General features: G+C 44.9%; 1 protein-coding gene and 1 long non-coding RNA gene across 3 annotated transcripts in view; one reads left to right on the top strand and one right to left on the bottom strand.

Moving 5' to 3' along the window:
- Positions 1–4223, top strand: part of WAS (WASP actin nucleation promoting factor) — a 45487-nt gene extending 41264 nt beyond the window's left edge. The window contains exons 11-12 of the mRNA XM_073600005.1: positions 1045–1159; positions 3978–4223. Coding sequence (XP_073456106.1) covers positions 1045–1159; positions 3978–4033 — 171 coding nt within the window. The 3' untranslated portion in view covers positions 4034–4223. The remainder of the gene's footprint in view (positions 1–1044; positions 1160–3977) is intronic.
- Positions 3638–11420, bottom strand: LOC141108414 (uncharacterized). Of its 2 annotated transcripts, XR_012236061.1 has the most exons (4): positions 11346–11420; positions 10696–10805; positions 5539–5689; positions 3638–4190 (listed from the first exon to the last, which is right to left on the bottom strand). It is a non-coding gene; the product is annotated as an uncharacterized lncRNA (long non-coding RNA). The 2 variants fall into 2 exon arrangements; XR_012236060.1 differs by having other exon boundaries at positions 3638–5689.
- Between the last annotated feature and the right edge of the window lie 7233 nt (positions 11421–18653).

The following is an 18653-nucleotide window of genomic DNA, read 5'->3' on the forward strand; positions in this document are numbered from 1 at the left end:
GGCACTCAACAGGAGGGAGGGGCCAGGAGTGCCGAAGAGGGACCTGAGAAGAGGAGGATCCGGGCTGCTCTGTGCAAAACCACTACACAGGGCAGGTAAGTATAACATGTTTTGTTTTTTTAAAGAAATAAAAAAGAGACTTTAGTATCACTTTAATTTTAAAAACAGTCCCAGTGATGTTCTACATATATTAATAATGTGCTATGAATAATGCACTTTGATGTACTCTTCCACCTGTGCACTCCTATCATACAGACATTGATTCTTTAGAACTCCCCTATGTAGACAGAAGGTCTTAAAGCGGAACTTTACCCATAACATCATGATAAAAAATTATTTTCTTTAGCAGGGAACATATATTCCACATTAATAATTATACTACCAAAATTAGTGTGTGCTGTAAATTGCCTCTAGCATTGCTCCTGTTTCTTCTTGCTGGAGGCTGCCATTTTGTTAAAGCCCACAGCCCCTAAGCATTAGAAAATATTTTATTCTGTCAGCAGATTGGCCTCTCCTGGCTCTGATTTTAGGCACAGTGCTGAAAATAGAAAATAACTGAGCATGTGCAGAGCAGGGTGAGACAGTGTATTAATGGATTTTAAACAGTATAGACACTTATTTTTGATGTTTTACACAGCTATACCTGCAAAAGGGGCCAGCCTGAAGTGACCTATCAGTACTTAATTTTTTTACTAAAGTTCCACTTTAAAGCGCTGATAGTATAATTCTCTCCAAGTTGGCCACGTTTTCCCCAAATCCCGGGTTCCATTGGTTCCAATACATCCAACATCCTGTTTTTTCACAAACATAACACATCTAAATCATGTAAAACAGCCTCTTTGGTATAAGTTTAGTCACCTACATCTCTTGATGTACCGAAAGTTTTGCTGTTTTCACTGATGGTAACATATGCATGTGCATTTTCCTCATGTATCTATTTTAAATCTCCCAGGTTTGTGATAGGTTGACATTAAATGCTGCTGTCTAATGTGGCACATTTTAACCAAGCATGTTTTCTCTATAAATTATTCTTTATAACATTAGGTAACAGAACAGATGGAACCCCCATCCTCTCCTCTCCCAGAGGCTAGTTCTGAGGGCTTAGTGGGTGCTCTCATGCACGTCATGCAGAAAAGAAGCAAAGTGATCCATTCCTCAGGTAAGGCCTGCTTATAGCTCCTCTCTGGAGAAACATTGTGTACACACTGCATTGGCAGGCATTCTGAGAATAAAACATACAGCAACAGGGCCACCATCAGGGGTGGACAGCCCATACAAATGTAGGCGTCCCGAGGGACGAGGTCCCAATCAGGGCAGTCTTTGATGATGGGATGCGGGCAGGATAGTGCCTTGCTGTTCATCTCCACACAGCGAGCGGCCAGCCGCGGGGAAGGCAAGCAGGACAGCGAGGGCAGCTAGGACCTAGTCCTGGGGAGGAAGAAGACCTCCCTGACACCCAAAGAGGTGAGCAGCAACAGCTCCCAAAGCTTGGACCTCTCCAACCCCCTCTCTGCTCCCTGCTCCAACATCAACAGTGACGGCGGCCTGGAAGATGAGGACTGGCAGGAGGCACAGGCAGCCTGGGGTCTGCTGCAGGGAGTAGAGCACCCTCATCATCACCCATTAGGAGAAAGAGTCCTGCCCGCTGCTGGCCAGCATTAACATCCTACTGCTGGCATGGAAGGTACTACCCTGTTTCCCCGAAAATAAGACCTAGCGTGATTGTTGGTGATGGCTGCAATATAAGCCCTACCCCCCAAATAAGCCCTAGTTAAAGTCCTTGTAGGGCTTATTTTCAGGGAAACAGGGTAGGGCTTATTTGGGGGTTAGGGCTTATATTGCAGCCATCACTGACAATCACGCTAGGTCTTATTTTCGGGGAAACAGGGTAGGCATCACACACAGTCACCTACCCGCAGACAGGGACTGGGACATGGGGCACAGGAGTGACTGCAGACAGGGCTAGGGGGCTATCTCTCACTCTCCTCTCTCTCTCACCCCCTCTCTCTCTTGCCCCCTGCTCTCAACCCTCTCTCTCTCTATGATTCCCTCTCTCTCTCCCCTCTGTCTCTTTTGCCCCCCCCCCCCGCTATCACCCCCACTCTCTCTGCCCTCTCTCTCTCTCACACCCCATCTCTCTCTTTTTCTTTGTCCTCTCTCTCTCCCCCTCTCCCACCTCCCTCTCTTACCCCCTTCCCTTTCTCACACCCCCCTCTCTCACCACCCTCTTTTTCTTTCCTCTCTCTCTCACCTCTCTCTTTTACCCCCGCTCTTTCTTTTCTCTCTCTCATACCCCCTCTCTCTTCCCCTCTCTCTCTCTCTCCCCTCCCTCTCTCACCCCTCTATCTATCTCCCCTCTCTATTGCCCCCCTGCTCTCTCTCTCACTTACCCCCTGCTCTCACCCCCTTTCTCTCTCTGCCCTCTCTTTCTCTCTCCCCTCTCTCTCTATTGCCCACGCTCTCATCCCCCTCTCTCTGTCTCTGCCCTCTCTCTCTCACGCCCCATCTCTCTCTCTCTCTCCTCTCTCTCACCACCCTCTCTCTCTTAACCCCTTCCCTTTCTCTCACCCCCTCTCTCTCACCACCTTCTTTTTCTCTCTCTCTCACCCCCTCCCTCTCTCACCCTTCCCCCGATATCTCTCACCCCCCCCCCTTCATCCCCCTACCGCTCTGTCTCTCACCACCCCCCATGGAGAACATGGGATGGGACTGGAGGAGGATATGAGGTGGAGGAGATGGGACTGGAAGAGGAGGACATGGATGGGTGGGATGGGACTGGAGGAGGAGGAGGACATCATATGGAGGACATGGGACTGAAGGAGGAGGAGGAGGACGACATGGTACTCGAGGAGATAGAGGACATGAGACTGGGGGAGGAGGAGGACATGGGGTGGAGGAAATGGGACTGGAGGAGGAAGGGGACATGGAATGGAGGAGGAGGACATGGAATGGGAGAGATGAGACTGGAAGAGGAGGACATGGGATGGAGAAGGAGGAGGACATGGGATGGAGGAGATGGGACAGAAGGAGCACATGGGATGGAGAAGGAGGAGGACATGGGATGGAGGAGATGGAACAGAAGGAGGACATGGGATGGAGGAGACGGGACTGGAGGAGGAGAAGGACATGGGATGGAGGAGATGGGACTCGTGGAGGAGGAGATGAGACTAGAAGAGGAGGAAGACATGGGATGGAGAATATTAAGTTGTAAAAGTGTTAAAATAAAAGTTGGTGCACTAACAGACTGGATGGCCAATGGGTGGATTCGGTGGGATGGCCAGTAGGCAGGCCTTGGGAAATGCTGGTGGTCAGGCTTGGCAGGTCTTAAGCTGTGTAACAGTTCCCAACATTTCTAATGGCTTCCCTGTGCAGTAAACAAAATACACAGCCATTCATGCCTATGGGCTGCTTTACAGAGCACCAGGGCTACCCAGAGAGCAGAAGTACGCCTCATGTTACTTTGTACGTTACCTCATAAGCCCATGTGAATAAGGCCAAAGGGACCAATCAGGACCCCTCTGCAAGTTGAGCAGCCTCAAAGACTTCCACTTTTTCCTGTTTTGGTAGCAATTTTGGACAAGAAATAGGGGGAAACTCCACAACAAGGTTTTAGAAAGCAATAAAAACCCAACAGAGGTTTTTTGTTTTTTTCATTTATAGTTTTTATTTCGCTCTACAGCAAAGCACATGGTACAGTACAACAGAAAGTAGTCTGCCAAACATGGCAGAACAATGATAGTCAAAAGGTACATAGCAATAAGAGCAATGAAAAAGTCAATGCACATCTGGAACCGCGTCGTCTTGTACGTCTCTTAAACCATTAGAAATCCCAACAGAGGTTTTAATCCGCCCGCCTCTATCCAAAACTAAAAAAAAAACTTTGTCTGGAGAATGAAGGCTAATAAGCATTTTTACTCCATTACTTTGCTTCCATTCCCATATTCCCTTATAAATTTCTGTGCTTTCTGTATCTTCAGATGATGATGAAGATGATCCAGGGGATGACGATGATGATGACGAATGGGATGACTGACTCCATGACAAGCCATCACTGGATCACCTGCCGTATAACTATGGCACAATGGGTTTCTATATCTTGAGTTTCATCCTCTCATCCAAATATTCATTTGCAGATCTTTGCGCCAAGTGACTTGGAGTGAATCTCTGAGATTCACGCTTTATAGTGTTTTCTAATAAACAGAAATAAAATGAGTAATGAAAAATGTCCCACAGAAATTATTATGTCACATTTCTAGTAACATGTATGTACAATCCAAACTCCCTCAACAGAAGATTAGTTCTGCCGGTGGACAATTGAGGAGTGGCATCCCGAAATATATAAACTCTACCTGTAGCTAAAAGGTATGGGGCTTTATAGGCAGCACTAGGAGTTTATGCAACAGAGAAAAACAACAATATAAAAACATACCAATATTTATACTGTATACACATCATAATAGTGTTGGCCTTATTGGAATTTAAAAACAGATTTTTATAAAGGTGTCCTTCACAACTAATTTTTTTGCAAAGATATAATCGCATATGCAGCAGTGTAACGAAACCTTTATCAATGCGTTTCATGCATCTGCTTCTTCAGAATAGGGTCCATTTGTACAATGCACAAATGTTATCAATTGTGAATATAATCCATCTGAAAACAGTACATAAATTGCCATAAAATATTATATAGCTTTTAGATACAAATAGACTTTTTGCAATTTGCCTCTTGTTTTTTTTTCCTCTTCCAACAGCCAGACAGTGCAAAATTAACATTAGCAACAGACTGTCAGGAATCAGTAGCAGAGATGGCCAAATCTGCGTGGCTACACTCAAGAAACTGGGACCAGACTGTATATGCTTATAGGCTTCTTTCACACTGGGGCGGAGGGGGGGGGGGGGCGTTAGCAGAAAAACGCCACTAGTTTTAGTGCATTCAATGGCAGGGGCAGTGATCGAGCGGTGTATACACTGCTCCCGCACCGCGCCAAACATGCCGCTTGCAGGACTTTTTTTCCCGTCCTGCAAGCACACCACCCCAGTGTGAAAGCACTGAGGCTTTCACACTGGGGCTACAGAAGAGGCAGTTTACAGGCACTTTTTAGGCGCTGTTTTTAGCGCAAAAACACCTGTAAAACGCCTCAGTGTGAAAGTGGCCTAAGTGAGATTTATCTACAGTGAAACAAAATCCTTCCAAACAACAGCACACTGCAAACATTAAAATATAAGTTAACCAAAAAACGCAGTGACAGAATACCTGACTAATAACTAACAAACAGAAGCCTAACTTACAACTAACTACATACAATATATACAATAGGGAACACAGAGAAGCAAGGAAAATTGGAGGTGCAGAGAGCAGATGGCAAGGTGGAACTAACACTGGGATCACAGAACACAGAATAACACTGGGAACAAGAGAGAACAGGTAAAGGACAGCAGGATACTGGGTACAGAGAACAGCGCAGGAACAAGATAATGGCTAGCAGTGTCTGGCAGCAAGCAAAACACTGGAGCGAGAGGCACTTAGCAGGAAAGCACCTAAAAATCCTCCCAGTAGCCAGCATCAGGTGGAAACTGGGGTCTGTTGGCTGCTGGGAGACACCTGCTGGTGAACACTGGAATTACAACTCTATGCCCTGGAAAACACAGTGCCGGAAGGGGAACTCAGGTCCTGACAAAGGCCCTTCACCTGGAATGAAATAAAAAATATGTTTAATAAAATATGATGCAATTTTGGCTGGGACTCTGCTTCTTCTTCAGAGATACAAAGATTCTAGATCATAGTTACTGTTGCTTTCCCCATGATAAGTCAGCACCAAAGTCTGTCATTCACCTTTTCCAGCCCTCTCTATTGGCCTAAATTAATTTGTGGTCCTAAAAGTTGGCTAAATAAAAGCTAGAATCTGATTGTTCAATTTTCATTCAATCTCCTTCAAAGTTTTCTAAAGTCAAAACTTTTTAATCTGATAGAGGCAGAGAGAAGCTGAAACCCCTGCAAGGTTTCACTGCTGTCTGCGTCCCTGCAGATGAGCTTCCCCCCTCTCTATTTGTCCTTGTGACCACTATCATTTAAACAGAAAGTGAGAAGAAGACTAAAATGTCACTGTTGCCACTGAAACAAGTGATTGTAGAAATCTTTTAACTGGGGTATCTGTTATAACTGTCCAGAAGATGCATTCCACCATTCATCACCTGTATACCACAACAACCTCTTTAGTACTCCCATTCATCACCTGTATACAGCCTGTATAGCTCTATACAGCCCCTCTATACCCCCATCCATCACCAGTATTCCTCTATACACCCACTGTATACCCAATTCATCACCTGTATACTTCCATACTCCCCCTGTATAACGCCATACACTCCTAGTATACCCCCATTTATCAGCTGTAAGCCTCCATACACCCCCCGTATACCCCAATTCATTATCCATATACCTCCATACACCCTCTAAATATCCCCATCCATCACCTGTATACCTCCATACATCCCCTGTATACCCCTATCCATCAATTGTATACCTCCATACATCCCCTGTATACCCCTATCCATCAATTGTATAACTCCATACACCCACTGTAAACTCCTATCCATCACCTGTATACCTCCATACACCCCTTGTATACTCCCATTTATCACCTGTACACCTCTATACACATAAGCTCCCTGTTTAGCCACATACACCCCCTTTATACCCCCTTTCATCACCTATATACCACAATACACTCCCTGTATACCACCATGATCACCTGTATACTTCCATACACCCCCTGTATACCCCTATCCATCACTTGTATACCTCCATACACCTGCTGTTTACCCCCATCGATCACCTGTACACCTCCTTACACTCCCTGTTTAACCCATTAATCACCTGTATACCTCCATACACCACCTCTGTTCCCTTATTCATCACCTGTATACCTCACACACTCCCCTTATACCCCCATCCATCCATCACCTGCTTACCTCCATACACCCCCTATATATTAACTGTTCACCTTAGTACATACCTTGTTCACCCCCATTCATACCCTGTATACCTCCATATACCCCCTGTACACCCCCATTCATCCCCTGTAAACCTGCATACACCTCCCGTATACCCCCATCCATCACCTGTATACCTCCATACACCACATGTATACCCCATTAAGCACTTGTACACCTCCTCTGTACCCCATTCATCACCCGCATACCTTAATACACTCCCTGTATACCCCCATCCATCACCTGTATACATGCATACACCCCCTGAAAATCACCTGTATACCTCCATATACCCCTTGTAAACCACCATTCATCAGCTGTATACCTCCATAGACCATTCTTATACCCCCACTGATCACCTATATACCTCCATACACCCACTGTATACCCCCATCCATCACATGTATACCTCCATACACCCCCTGTATGCCCTCAATCATTACTTGTATACCTTCATACACTCCCCGTATACCCCCCTTCATCACCCTTATAACCCCATCCATCCCCTGTATACCCCCATGCATCATCTGTATACCCTTATAAACCCCCTGTTTATCCCTATTCATCACCTATATACCCCCATACACCTCCTGTGTATTTCTTTAACTATATACTTTAATACATCCTTTCTATATTCCTATTTTTTACCTTTACACCACCTTACGCCTCCTATAAACACCAATACACCCCCAATTATTACCTTTGTACCCCCATTAGTTACCTTGACACCTCAATAAACTCTGTTTACCCACATACACCCCCTTTATACTCCTTTTCATCACCCATATACCCCAATACACTCCCCATATACCATCATGATTACCTGTATATCTCCATACACCACCTGTAAACCCCCATTCATCACCTGTATACCTCTATACACTCCCTGTATATATTATTCATGACCTTATTGTTGAGGGATCTCCAGTTGAAGGAAGGAGGTCCTGATTTTCTGATATACAGTATTTCACAAAAGTGAGTACACACCTCACATTTTTGTAAATATTTTATTATATCTTTTCATGTGACAACACTGAAGAAATTATACTTTGCTACAATGTAAAGTAGTGAGTGTACAGTTTGTATTACAGTGTAAATTTTCTGTCCCCTCAAAATAACTCAACACACAGCCATTAATGTCTAAACCGCTGACAACAAAAGTGAGTACACCCATAAGAGAAAATGTCCAAATTGGGCCCAAAGTGTCAATATTTTGTGTGGCTACCATTATTTTCCAGCACTGCTTTAACCCTCTTGGGCATGGAGTTCAACAGAGCTTCACAGGTTGCCCCGGAGTCCTCTTCCACTCCTCCATGACCACATCACAGAGCTGGTAGATGTTAGAGACCTTGCACTCCTCCACCTTCCATTTTAGGATGCCCCACAGATGCTCAATAGGGATTAGGTCTTAAAACATGCTTGGCCAGTCCATCACCTTTACTCAGCTTCTTTAGCAAGGCAGTGGTCGTCTTAGAGGTGTGTTTGGGGTCGTTATCATGTTGGGAAAATACTGCCCTGCGGCCCAGTCTCCAAAGGGAGGGGACCATGCTCTGCTTCAGTATGTCACAGTACATGCTGGCATTCATGGTTCCCTCAATGAACTGTAGCTCCCCAGTGCCGGCATCACTCATGCAGCCCCAGACCATGACAATCCCACCACCATGCTTGACTGTAGGCAAGACACACTTGTCTTTGTACTCCTCACCTGGTTGCCATGACACACGCTTGACACCATCTGAACCAAATAAGTTTATCTTGGTCTCATCAGACCACAGGACACGCTTCCAGTAATCCATGTCCTTAATCTGCTTGTTTTCAGCAAACTGTTGCGGGCTTTCTTGTGCATCATCTTTAGAAGAAACTTCCTTCTGGGACAACAGCCATGCAGACCAATTTGATGCAGTGTGCGGCGTATGGTCTGAGCACTGACAGGCTGACCCCCCACCCCTTCAACCTCTGCAGCAATGCTGGCAGCACTCATACGTCTATTTCTCATAGACAACCTCTGGATATGACGCTGAGCACGTGCACTCAACTTCTTTGGTCGACCATGGTGAGGCCTGTTCTGATTAGAACCTGTCCTGTTAAACCGCTGTATGGTCTTGGCCACCGTGCTGCAGCCCAGTTTCAGGGTCTTGCCAATCTTCTTATAGCCTAGGCCATCTTTATATAAAGCAACAAGTCTTTTTTTCAGATCCTCAGAGTGTTCTTTGCCATGAGGTGCCATGTTGAACTTCCAGTGACCAGTATGAGAGAGTGAGAGCGATAACACCAAATTTAACACACCTGCTCTCCATTCACACCTGAGACCTTGTAACACTAACGAGTCACATGACACCGGGGAGGAAAAATGGCTAATTGGGCTCAATTTGGACATTTTCACTTAGGGGTGTACTCACTTTTGTTGCCAGCGGTTTAGACATTAATGGCTGCGTGTTGAGTTATTTTGAGGGGACAGCAAATTTACACTGTTATACAAGCTGTACACTCACTACTTTACATTGTAGCAAAATGTAATTTCTTCAGTGTTGTCACATGAAAAGAAAGAAGAAAATATTACCAAAAATGTGAGGGGTTTACTCACTTTTGTGAGATACTGTAGATCCTTAGCTATCACTATAGTGATCACCAACAGGAGGAAGGGTGCAAGCAGATGGATGTTATATGTTTTATTTAAAGGTTCTAGTGTTTTTAATTGATTTCTATGGTTAGATTTCTATGTTAGAATATTGCACTATTGTAGTTGTGTTTCGCTGCTGGGGTGGTACTCCCTGAGAGGTAAGGGTTAACACTGCTGGCCAGGTTTTACTGGGATATATATAGGGAAGTACTGCCCTCTGCTGGGGCAAACACATAAAAAGGGATGGAACCACCTCTCGGGGGCACCGTAGTCAGCAAGACAAAGACAGCTGGAGCTATGGTTCCAGTTCCCCCACAGAATGTGAACTACTTCTTACACTTGACCACCGCCTGTAGGAGCCCGGTCAGGGTTCCAGGAATATGGACTTATGCTTTGTACTTAAAAAGGACTTCCTCACCTACTTAAGGTATGACTTCCTTGTGGGGCATCCAGGGTCACCAGGAAAATAACTAAGGGGCACTTAAAAGATTATGTACAGGAATGTGTAGTGAAGATAACTTGTTGAACTGCTCATTTTTTACATTTAACCAATTCGGCTCTAGAGTAATTTTTTTATATTTTACACACGTAAAAATCTTCTTCTACAGATCTGCTTGGTTACATGTGTCCCCTGGCTGTACTGTCTAGGAAATGGTTGATCTGAAACCTGAAGTAACTAAATCATTGATTCTTTGTTTACATGTGAAATCGAAGCATGGATTTGCCTCGTTCTCTCTCCACTCTCTATCCTGAAGTCAGTGTTTGCTGGCCCGGCAGTGTTGCCAACCCCCCAAAGTAAAATTTACTAAAATTAAACAAATTATGTATCATCAAAGAGTGGTACTGTGGATAGTCCATATAGTAAAAAGTGCCACGTCCTATTGGGATTGGAGGAAAAAAATGCATAGAGAGCTTGGACTTTTTAGGCATGACAAAACATAATGTAGAAAAATAATAACTTTAATATAGAAAAAACAGGGGAAACATACATTAAAAATCCACGCTAATAGAACAGCCAGTGGTTAAAATATTGCAACTATGACATAAACCTCATGCACTACATGGAATGGAAAGGAACTTACTTCATAATATAGTAGATACCAGAGTGCAGTTATGATGCAGCGTTGCGATGTAAACTGGATCTTGCTCTACATGTTACATGCCAAACGCTTCTTCAGGAGAATTTAGGTAACTATTAAGTGTGCAAAGAAAAAACATAAATATATATATACAACTTACACATATAATATACACACCATATATTTAAAACATTCCATCTCTCTTACCCCAAAGTGGTCAAATAGGAGGTACTCAAACAAGCGGAAAAGGCAAACCAAACAACTATGGGGGCGTGCATTACATAGCCCTAATATTGTAACAGCATATATAGATCAAAAAAGGCGGGGCTAAATTTGCCTATTGAACAAATGTATATACAAATAATACCCAATGAATTAGCTGCAGATAGAGTATATACAAAGATGTACATATATATATAATAATTTTAAAAAATGTATCTAAAATACACTTACTGTATAGTAAAAAGATATGTAATGCAGCTAAAAACAAAGAAGCAGGGCGGCTGCTGAAGAGTCAAATAATCCCGTCAGAGAGTATTATTAATATAAAGTGGATCTTTAAAAGATCATGAAAAGAGCAAACAAAAGATATTGTAAAATGACTATTGGAAATCATTCAGACAGTCTGTCTGAGCCCAACAGGTAAAACTTACTTAGCTCCAAAGTGCAAAACAGATATGAGAGGGGGGTAATAGGAAGCCACAGTAAATACGTTTCATACCAGAAAAGAGGATGAGCGCCCTCTAGCTGGTCCTCCAAGCGCCACAGCCCGAACATCTGTATAAGTGAGATGGAATAAACAAGATGTGGCGCTGGGCGGCTGCATAGTGATGGGATCGAACCGATTACACCAATGAGGAATCCTATCACAGTGACCCCCAGGGGGAGAGAGAGCAGAAAGTTAATACTACCATAGAACTACTAACAAATACATAGAAACTTTGATAGAAATATTGTGTAAAGCAGAAAAGAATCCAATATAGAAAAAAACAACCAGCATGTTATATAAAGAAAAATATAGAAAAAGAGAGAGATTTGTAAGTATATGAAATATTAGCTCAACATGCTAACATAAAATGAGAAACATTGCTACATTAATAGCAAACCATATATGACATTTTAGCGAAGGTAGCACCAACACCAACCAGACAATAAGCAGATGGGTCCAAGAATCATGAAAATAAGAAATGAACTTAAAGCACCAGACACCCTACAAACCTCTAAGGGAATTTGCTGTAGTCTATTTATAAAAAGTGTTTGTAGGATTGGGCTTCGTTGATGCCAGGAGCATGTGTGGCATTAAGACGCTCAATCCATGTTGTTTCCTTATGAAGAATATGTTTGTTCCACTCCCCCCTCTAGGGAGTGATCCAAACGCCTACTGACAGCAGTCAAAATTTTATCGTTAGCCGAATAGTATATATGGTCTTTTATCCATCGACTAAATTGTCTGGCTGTTTTCCCCCACATAGAAAGCTCTATTTTTATCTAGCAATGTTGCTCATTTCATGTTTAACATGTTGAGCTAATATATTGTAGCACTTACCCCCAAAGGAGCTGCTGGTATTTGATTGGGCTTACCGTTCCTTTACTGTTTCACCATATCCGTCATAGGGGTCCCATGAAAGACTTCTTTTTAGTATTTTTAGCTCCGACACACAGTCTCTTTCTTCAATGATTTATTTAAGAAAGACACATGCAATAGAGGGATGGAAGGTTTAGGGGAATTCAGGTACCTTGAATTTTCAGATCAGGAACACTCTCTTTGATCCAGAGGGCAACAGCTCCACAACTGGATTCAGCAACCACCAGACAGGCCTCTCTTACTGACCTAGCAGCCGATGTGATGCTCAGTCATATTCTCTGCCACAGACTTTAGGATTGGGTGTAACTGTTACACAATCCTCTGCCACAGGATTGGGTAATTAGCGACTTGTTGCAATATCAAGGCTTGATCACACAGTACCAGTTCCCTTATTTGGAACCTATGGTACTGTATGGTAGATGACCCGGGATGCATCCTCCAACTGAGTCTCCAGGCTCTTCTAGAGGCACCGGCCTTATTGCGCAGTCCTCTCCTGAAAAGTCCTCCCATGGATCCTCCAGTCGCTCGGCTTCTTCCCGCAGGCAGGACAGCACAGGACCATCCCTGGATCGGTAGGCCCCAAGACTTTTGGGCCTACCTTCAGTAACGACGCCTCGGGCCAGCCGGCCCCGAGACAATTTGATGGCAGCGACACACCTTAGGCCAGGAGGGCCATCAGATCGGAACTACTCCGTGTCACGGCGTCTGTCCCTTAAGTACCCTCTCCCAGAATGCACAGCAGGCAGATCACACCCACTGACTGTTTCTGGGCAAGGAGGCACTCAATACACCCAGCTTGTTGCAATTTCCAACCTTGGCCAAAATAATAGGGTGCCATCCCTAGGCCAAGGGGAAAACCACACAACCAGCCAAGCTGAAACAGAACCAGAATTTACAATAATTGCAGTCTGAGCTAAACTACAGCTTCAGACAACTACATTTTTACTTATAGCGTCTGTATTAAAAAAAACAGCACTACATATCCTATACTTACAAATCTCTCTCTTTCTCTGTGTGCATTCATGCTCCAAAAATAGTTTCTATCCATGTTTCTGCTCATTGCAATATGAACCTATTTTATGATCGCATTAACTATTTATACAACATGCGGGTTGTTTTTTCTATATTGGATGCTTTTCTGCTTTACACGATATTTCTATTAAAGTTACTATGTATTTGTTAGTAGTTCTATGGTAGTATTAACTTTCTGCTCTCTCTCCCCCTGGTGGTCACTGTGGTAGGATTCCTCATTGGTGGCAATTGGCTAGATCCCATCACAATGCGGCTGCCCAGCACCACATCCTGTTTATTCCATTTCACCTATACAGGTGTTTGGGCTGTGGCGCTTGGAGGACCAGCTAGAGGGCGCTTGTCCTCTTTTCTGGTCCTCCATTGTCATATCCAGCCTGGTGCCTTGCTGTTTGCACTGCGCTGTTTACCAACTGGCCATCACGCATGCACGGGTCTGGGCGCATGCTCAATGACGTTTTGCGGTCGGTTCGGATGATGTCATCCACGGCAGACGCTGATTGGTTGACTACGGGCGGGACGTGCATACAAATGGATGCTGCTTTCATTGTCCTATTTGCTATCATCTCCCTGGCGTTCTTGTGCAGCGGTGGCTGGGATCTACTGTATTATGAAATAAGTTCTTTTCCATTCCATGTAGTGCATGAGGTTTATGTCATAGTTGCAATACTTTAACCACTGGCTGTTCTATTAGCGTGGATTTTAATGTATGTTTCCCCTGTTTTTTCTGTATTAAAGTTATTATTTTCCTACATTATGTTTTGTCGTGCCTAAAAAGTCCAAGCTCTCTATGTAATTTTTTCCTCCGAAATTTACTGAAATTTACTAACAGCAACAATTTTTTTACTGACAAAAATCATGCCATTTACTGACAGCCATGGTTTTTTACTGACACTCGAAAAAAGTACATAAAATGGCCACTTTAAGTGCAAATATCAATATTTAAGCTACAAACATGTAGCGAGTGCTATTAGCAATGCGTTTACGGTATAACAAAAGTCAAAAAACATATTTCTCCATTTACATGAAGGTCAGTTCAATATAACTCAGCCAACACAGAGTTCCCCCTTACATCAGAGTCTGCAGGATTCCCCCCTACAGTGCGAGGGGGAACTCTGATGTAAAGTGGAACGCTGCGAATCATGGAGTAAGGGGGAATGCTGCAGACTTTTGTGTAAAGGGGGCTTTGATACAGATATAATGAGGAAACTTTATATCAGTGCCCCCCTTACCTTACTGTATTCATTCTCTCCATACATCAGTGACCCCCTCCCTCAGACTGGCCTTGTGGCACTGTCACTGACCTCCTCTCAGGTGCACCGTGCAGGGCTCTGTCATACGGTCCTTTCTGGGCTCCATCTTGGTGGCTCTGGTATTATCCTATAGTCTCCTCTCCACAGTCCACACACGTCTGACTCCTCCCATGACCCCCATCTAGGTAGCCCTCCTGCTCTTGACTCCACTCCAGGCCCTCCCACAGAGACTGCAGACATGATACAAGACAAGAGATAGTCAGAGACTGTGGACATGATACAAAAGATGGTCAGAGATTGCAGGTACGATACAAAAGATGGTCAGAGATTGTGAATATGATACAAGAGATGGTCAGAGACTGCAGACATGATACAGGAGATGGTTAGAGGCTGCAGTGGACATGATACAGGAGGTGGTTAGGGGCTGCTGAGGACATGATACAGGCGTTGGTTAGGGGCTGCAGAGGACATGGTACAGGAGATGCGTAGAGGCTGTGGAGCAGTGGTCATCAACCCTGTCCTCAGGGCCCACTAACAGGCCAGGTTTTATGTATTACCTTGGGGAGATGCAGACTAGAATACCGCAATCACTGAGAAGCAAATGATATCACCTATGATGTATTTCAGTTATCTTGCAAACCTGGCCTGTTAGTGGGCCCTGAGGACAGGGTTGATGACCACTGCTGTGGAGGACATGATACAGGGGATGGTTAGAGGCTGTGGATGACATGATACAGGAGATGGTTGGAGGTTGTGGAGGACATGATACAGGAGATGGTTAGAGACTGCAGAGAACATGATACAGGAGATCGTTAGAGGCTGTGGAGGAGTTGATACAGGTGAAGATTAGGGACGATGGACATAAAATCTCACCACTGCCTGCCCTGCCGCCTCCTGTCAGTCCAATGTAATAGTCTGCTGGCCTGTCTATGCCTCCTCAAATCCATCCATAGCAGTGCCAGTTCCAATGTCCTTCTGAAGCAGTCCAGAAGAAGCCGCCGTGCTCACAGTGGCAGAGTGCATGGTTCAGGCGGAGGTTCACTGACCACCGAGTCTTGGCTCCAGCCATGGATGGATTGTGTGATCCGGGGTCTGCTCTCCGGGACAGGAGGCATGCCCGTTAATGTGCTGCTGATCATTCAAAAATTGCGCCAGGCAGCGCGATGACATCACTGACACATTGTGCATGCGCCTGCCTGGCCGAAAATGTCCAAGCATGTCTGAGCTTGCCCGAGCCCGGCTGCACATGCACAGTTCCAAAGTCGGCCTGCAGCCATGTTTTTAGATATAGCCGCTGTCCATAATGGACATTTACAGACAGCCCATAAATGGGTTGAAATTTCCAAACTGTCCATAAATTTACAGACGGTTGTTACAGAGTCCTGGATCAGAGAAGAGATTGTGGGGAATAGTGTCAAATCGATGCGGCCTGAGAGCGCAGGATTTGCAAGCTGGACTGGCTGGGCAGTAGTCCACCGTTTAACACATTCTATTAAACTACTAGGCCTCCGGGGAGAGGTACTGCAGGCCTCTGGCCTAGTAGCAGCAACCAATCAGAGTCAGCATAAGAGACTATTCAGAGTGGGATCTTTTGCACATAGAAGAAGATGTGACAAGAAATTGATGTGCTTCAGTATAAGTTTTGTGCAGGAGGGAAGGATTTCTGGGAACTTCACCCTTACACAGTCATGGGTGAAATCCTTGTCTTTACAAGGTCATTGATGAGGAAGTCCTAGGAGCAATAGTCTGCAGGAGTAACGCAGAGGAGGAGCAATAATCTGCATGGTGATGCAGGGAAGAGATTGTAGCTGTTATACATGTGCATCATTTCCATCGTTGCCAACATTGTATAAAAAATTATAGGGACACTTTTTGGCTGTAGGCGGAGTCCTAGTATAATTAGGGGGTGGGGCATGCGTTTGTAGGCATGACATAGCAAAAAAGAAAAATGCGTGGGGAGCCAAAAAGTGGGCGTGGTTTACACAAATAGTGGGTGTGGCATATATGGGCGTGGTTTAAATGGGGGTGTGGTTAGAGTCTGAGATAAATGAGAGATGGAGAAAGAAAGGAGAAAAGAGGGAGGGAGGGAGGGAGAGAGAAAGAAGGAAAGAAGGAGGGAAGGAGAGAGAAGGAAGGAAAGAGGGATGGAGGGACAGCAGGCCCAGATTCTACACCACAATAGAAATGTGTATTCCAGAGTTTAACAAATCAGCAGATAAAGATACTCCAAACACTTGGTTTTAGCGCTTCAATCATCCCAGCACCATGGTTGTTGTGGTGTCAGGATGATTGAAGCACATTATTACTATTATTACATTGTAATATAGAATGAAATCATTCAACTCACCATAATCCAGAATCATTGGGACCCCTGAGCATGTCACCTGCCACCAGATGCCATCAGGTGCCCCCAGCAGAGTCCGTCCTTGCATCAGGTGCCCCCAGCAGAGTCTGTCCTTACATCAGGTGCCCCCAGCAGAGTCCATCCTTACATCAGGTGCCCCCAGCAGAGTCCGTCCTTACATCAGGTGCCCCCAACAGAGTCCGTCCTTACATCAGGTGCCCCCAGAAGAAGAGGCCCTCCTTACAGATCTGTGTCCCTGGCAGCGGAGCCCCCCCTTACATCTGGTGTCCCCAGCAGCGGAGCCCTCCTTTACATCTGGTGTCACCCAGCAGCGGAGCCCTCCTTTACATCTGGTGTCCCCCAGCAGCGGAGCCCTCCTTTACATCTGGTGTCTCCCAGCAGCGGAGCCCTCCTTTACATCCGGTGTCCCTGGCAGCGGAGCCCTCCTTTACATCTAGTGTCCCCCAGCAGCGGAGCCTTCCTTACAGATCTGTTGCTCCCCAGCAACAGAGCCCTCCTTACGTCAGTGTCCCCAGCAGCGGAGCCCTCATAACAGAGCGATCTGTGTCACCAAGCAACAGAGCCCTCCTTACTTCAGTGTCCCTGGCAGCAGCAGCTGAGCCCTCCTTACAGAGCGATCTGTGTCCCCAAGCAACAGAGCCCTCCTTACTTCAGTGTCCCTGGCAGCAGCAGCTGAGGCCTCCTTTCAGAGCGATCTGTGTCCCCCAGCAACAGAGCTCTCCTTACTTCAGTGTCCCTGGCAGCAGCAGCGGAGCCCTCCTTACAGAGCGATCTGTGTCCCCTAGAGGCGCGGAAGCTACAGTTCCCGGCAGTTCCCGGCTTTCTCGTGTGTGTGTTCAGTGAAGAAGCTGATTGGCTGCCCCTCCCCTCTACACTGAATACAAGGGGAAATAATCCTCGTGACGGCGGCGGTGGCCATCTCTTTGCAGCCCGCTGGCCGTTTTTTCCTAAAACATTCCCGGTTTTCCCGGACAAAGGCGTTTTTTCAGGCTTAAATTATGTTCTAATCTATAAATATGATGGCAAAGCATTTGATCTATGGGCATCCCATATACCCCTTTCCCCAATAAACAAAAACAAAACAAAGCAAATGACTGTTCATTGTCTCTGAGGTGATATATGAAGGTCTGGCAGCGGGGTGATTTGGTAGATGTTTGTTACTAGTGGCAACTACACTGCTATACACTTTTGGACAAATTTTTATGGGGGGGGGGGGGGGGGGCAGTGATAGGTACCTGCTCTCACTAGGCAATCTGAACAAAAAAACAAAAGTTAGTCCCCTGCAGCATTCTGGGACACGTCACAGAAGGCTGTGGTGACAAAATATAACTGCTATGATCCTTCGCGCTTAAGTGAGATAAAAGGTGAATGTGGTGACAATAACAAAATAAATCAAGTAAATAGCCTAATAGTATATAAACTTAAAATGAGTGATGTTTATGATGATATCTATACCGATTGCAGCGAAATCAACAAGTGTACACATGGCACTCGAAAGATAAATAGGGATAGAGAGATTTTGCGCATAAAATCTATCATAAAAACTATAATCGCATCAGATAAAAATCATAATAATAATGTGCAGGTGTGCAAAACAACAAATCTTAAAGTCCAGCTCAGAGAAATAATAAAAATTCATCAATCGGAAAAAATGTGTTAAACATTCATAAATCTCAATATTGAATCACAAAAGGAAAACTGTAATAAATGTGCAAAAATGCAAAAAACG

This window comes from Aquarana catesbeiana, linkage group LG09, assembly GCF_042186555.1.
Source record: "Aquarana catesbeiana isolate 2022-GZ linkage group LG09, ASM4218655v1, whole genome shotgun sequence".
Classification (NCBI taxonomy): domain Eukaryota; kingdom Metazoa; phylum Chordata; class Amphibia; order Anura; family Ranidae; genus Aquarana; species Aquarana catesbeiana.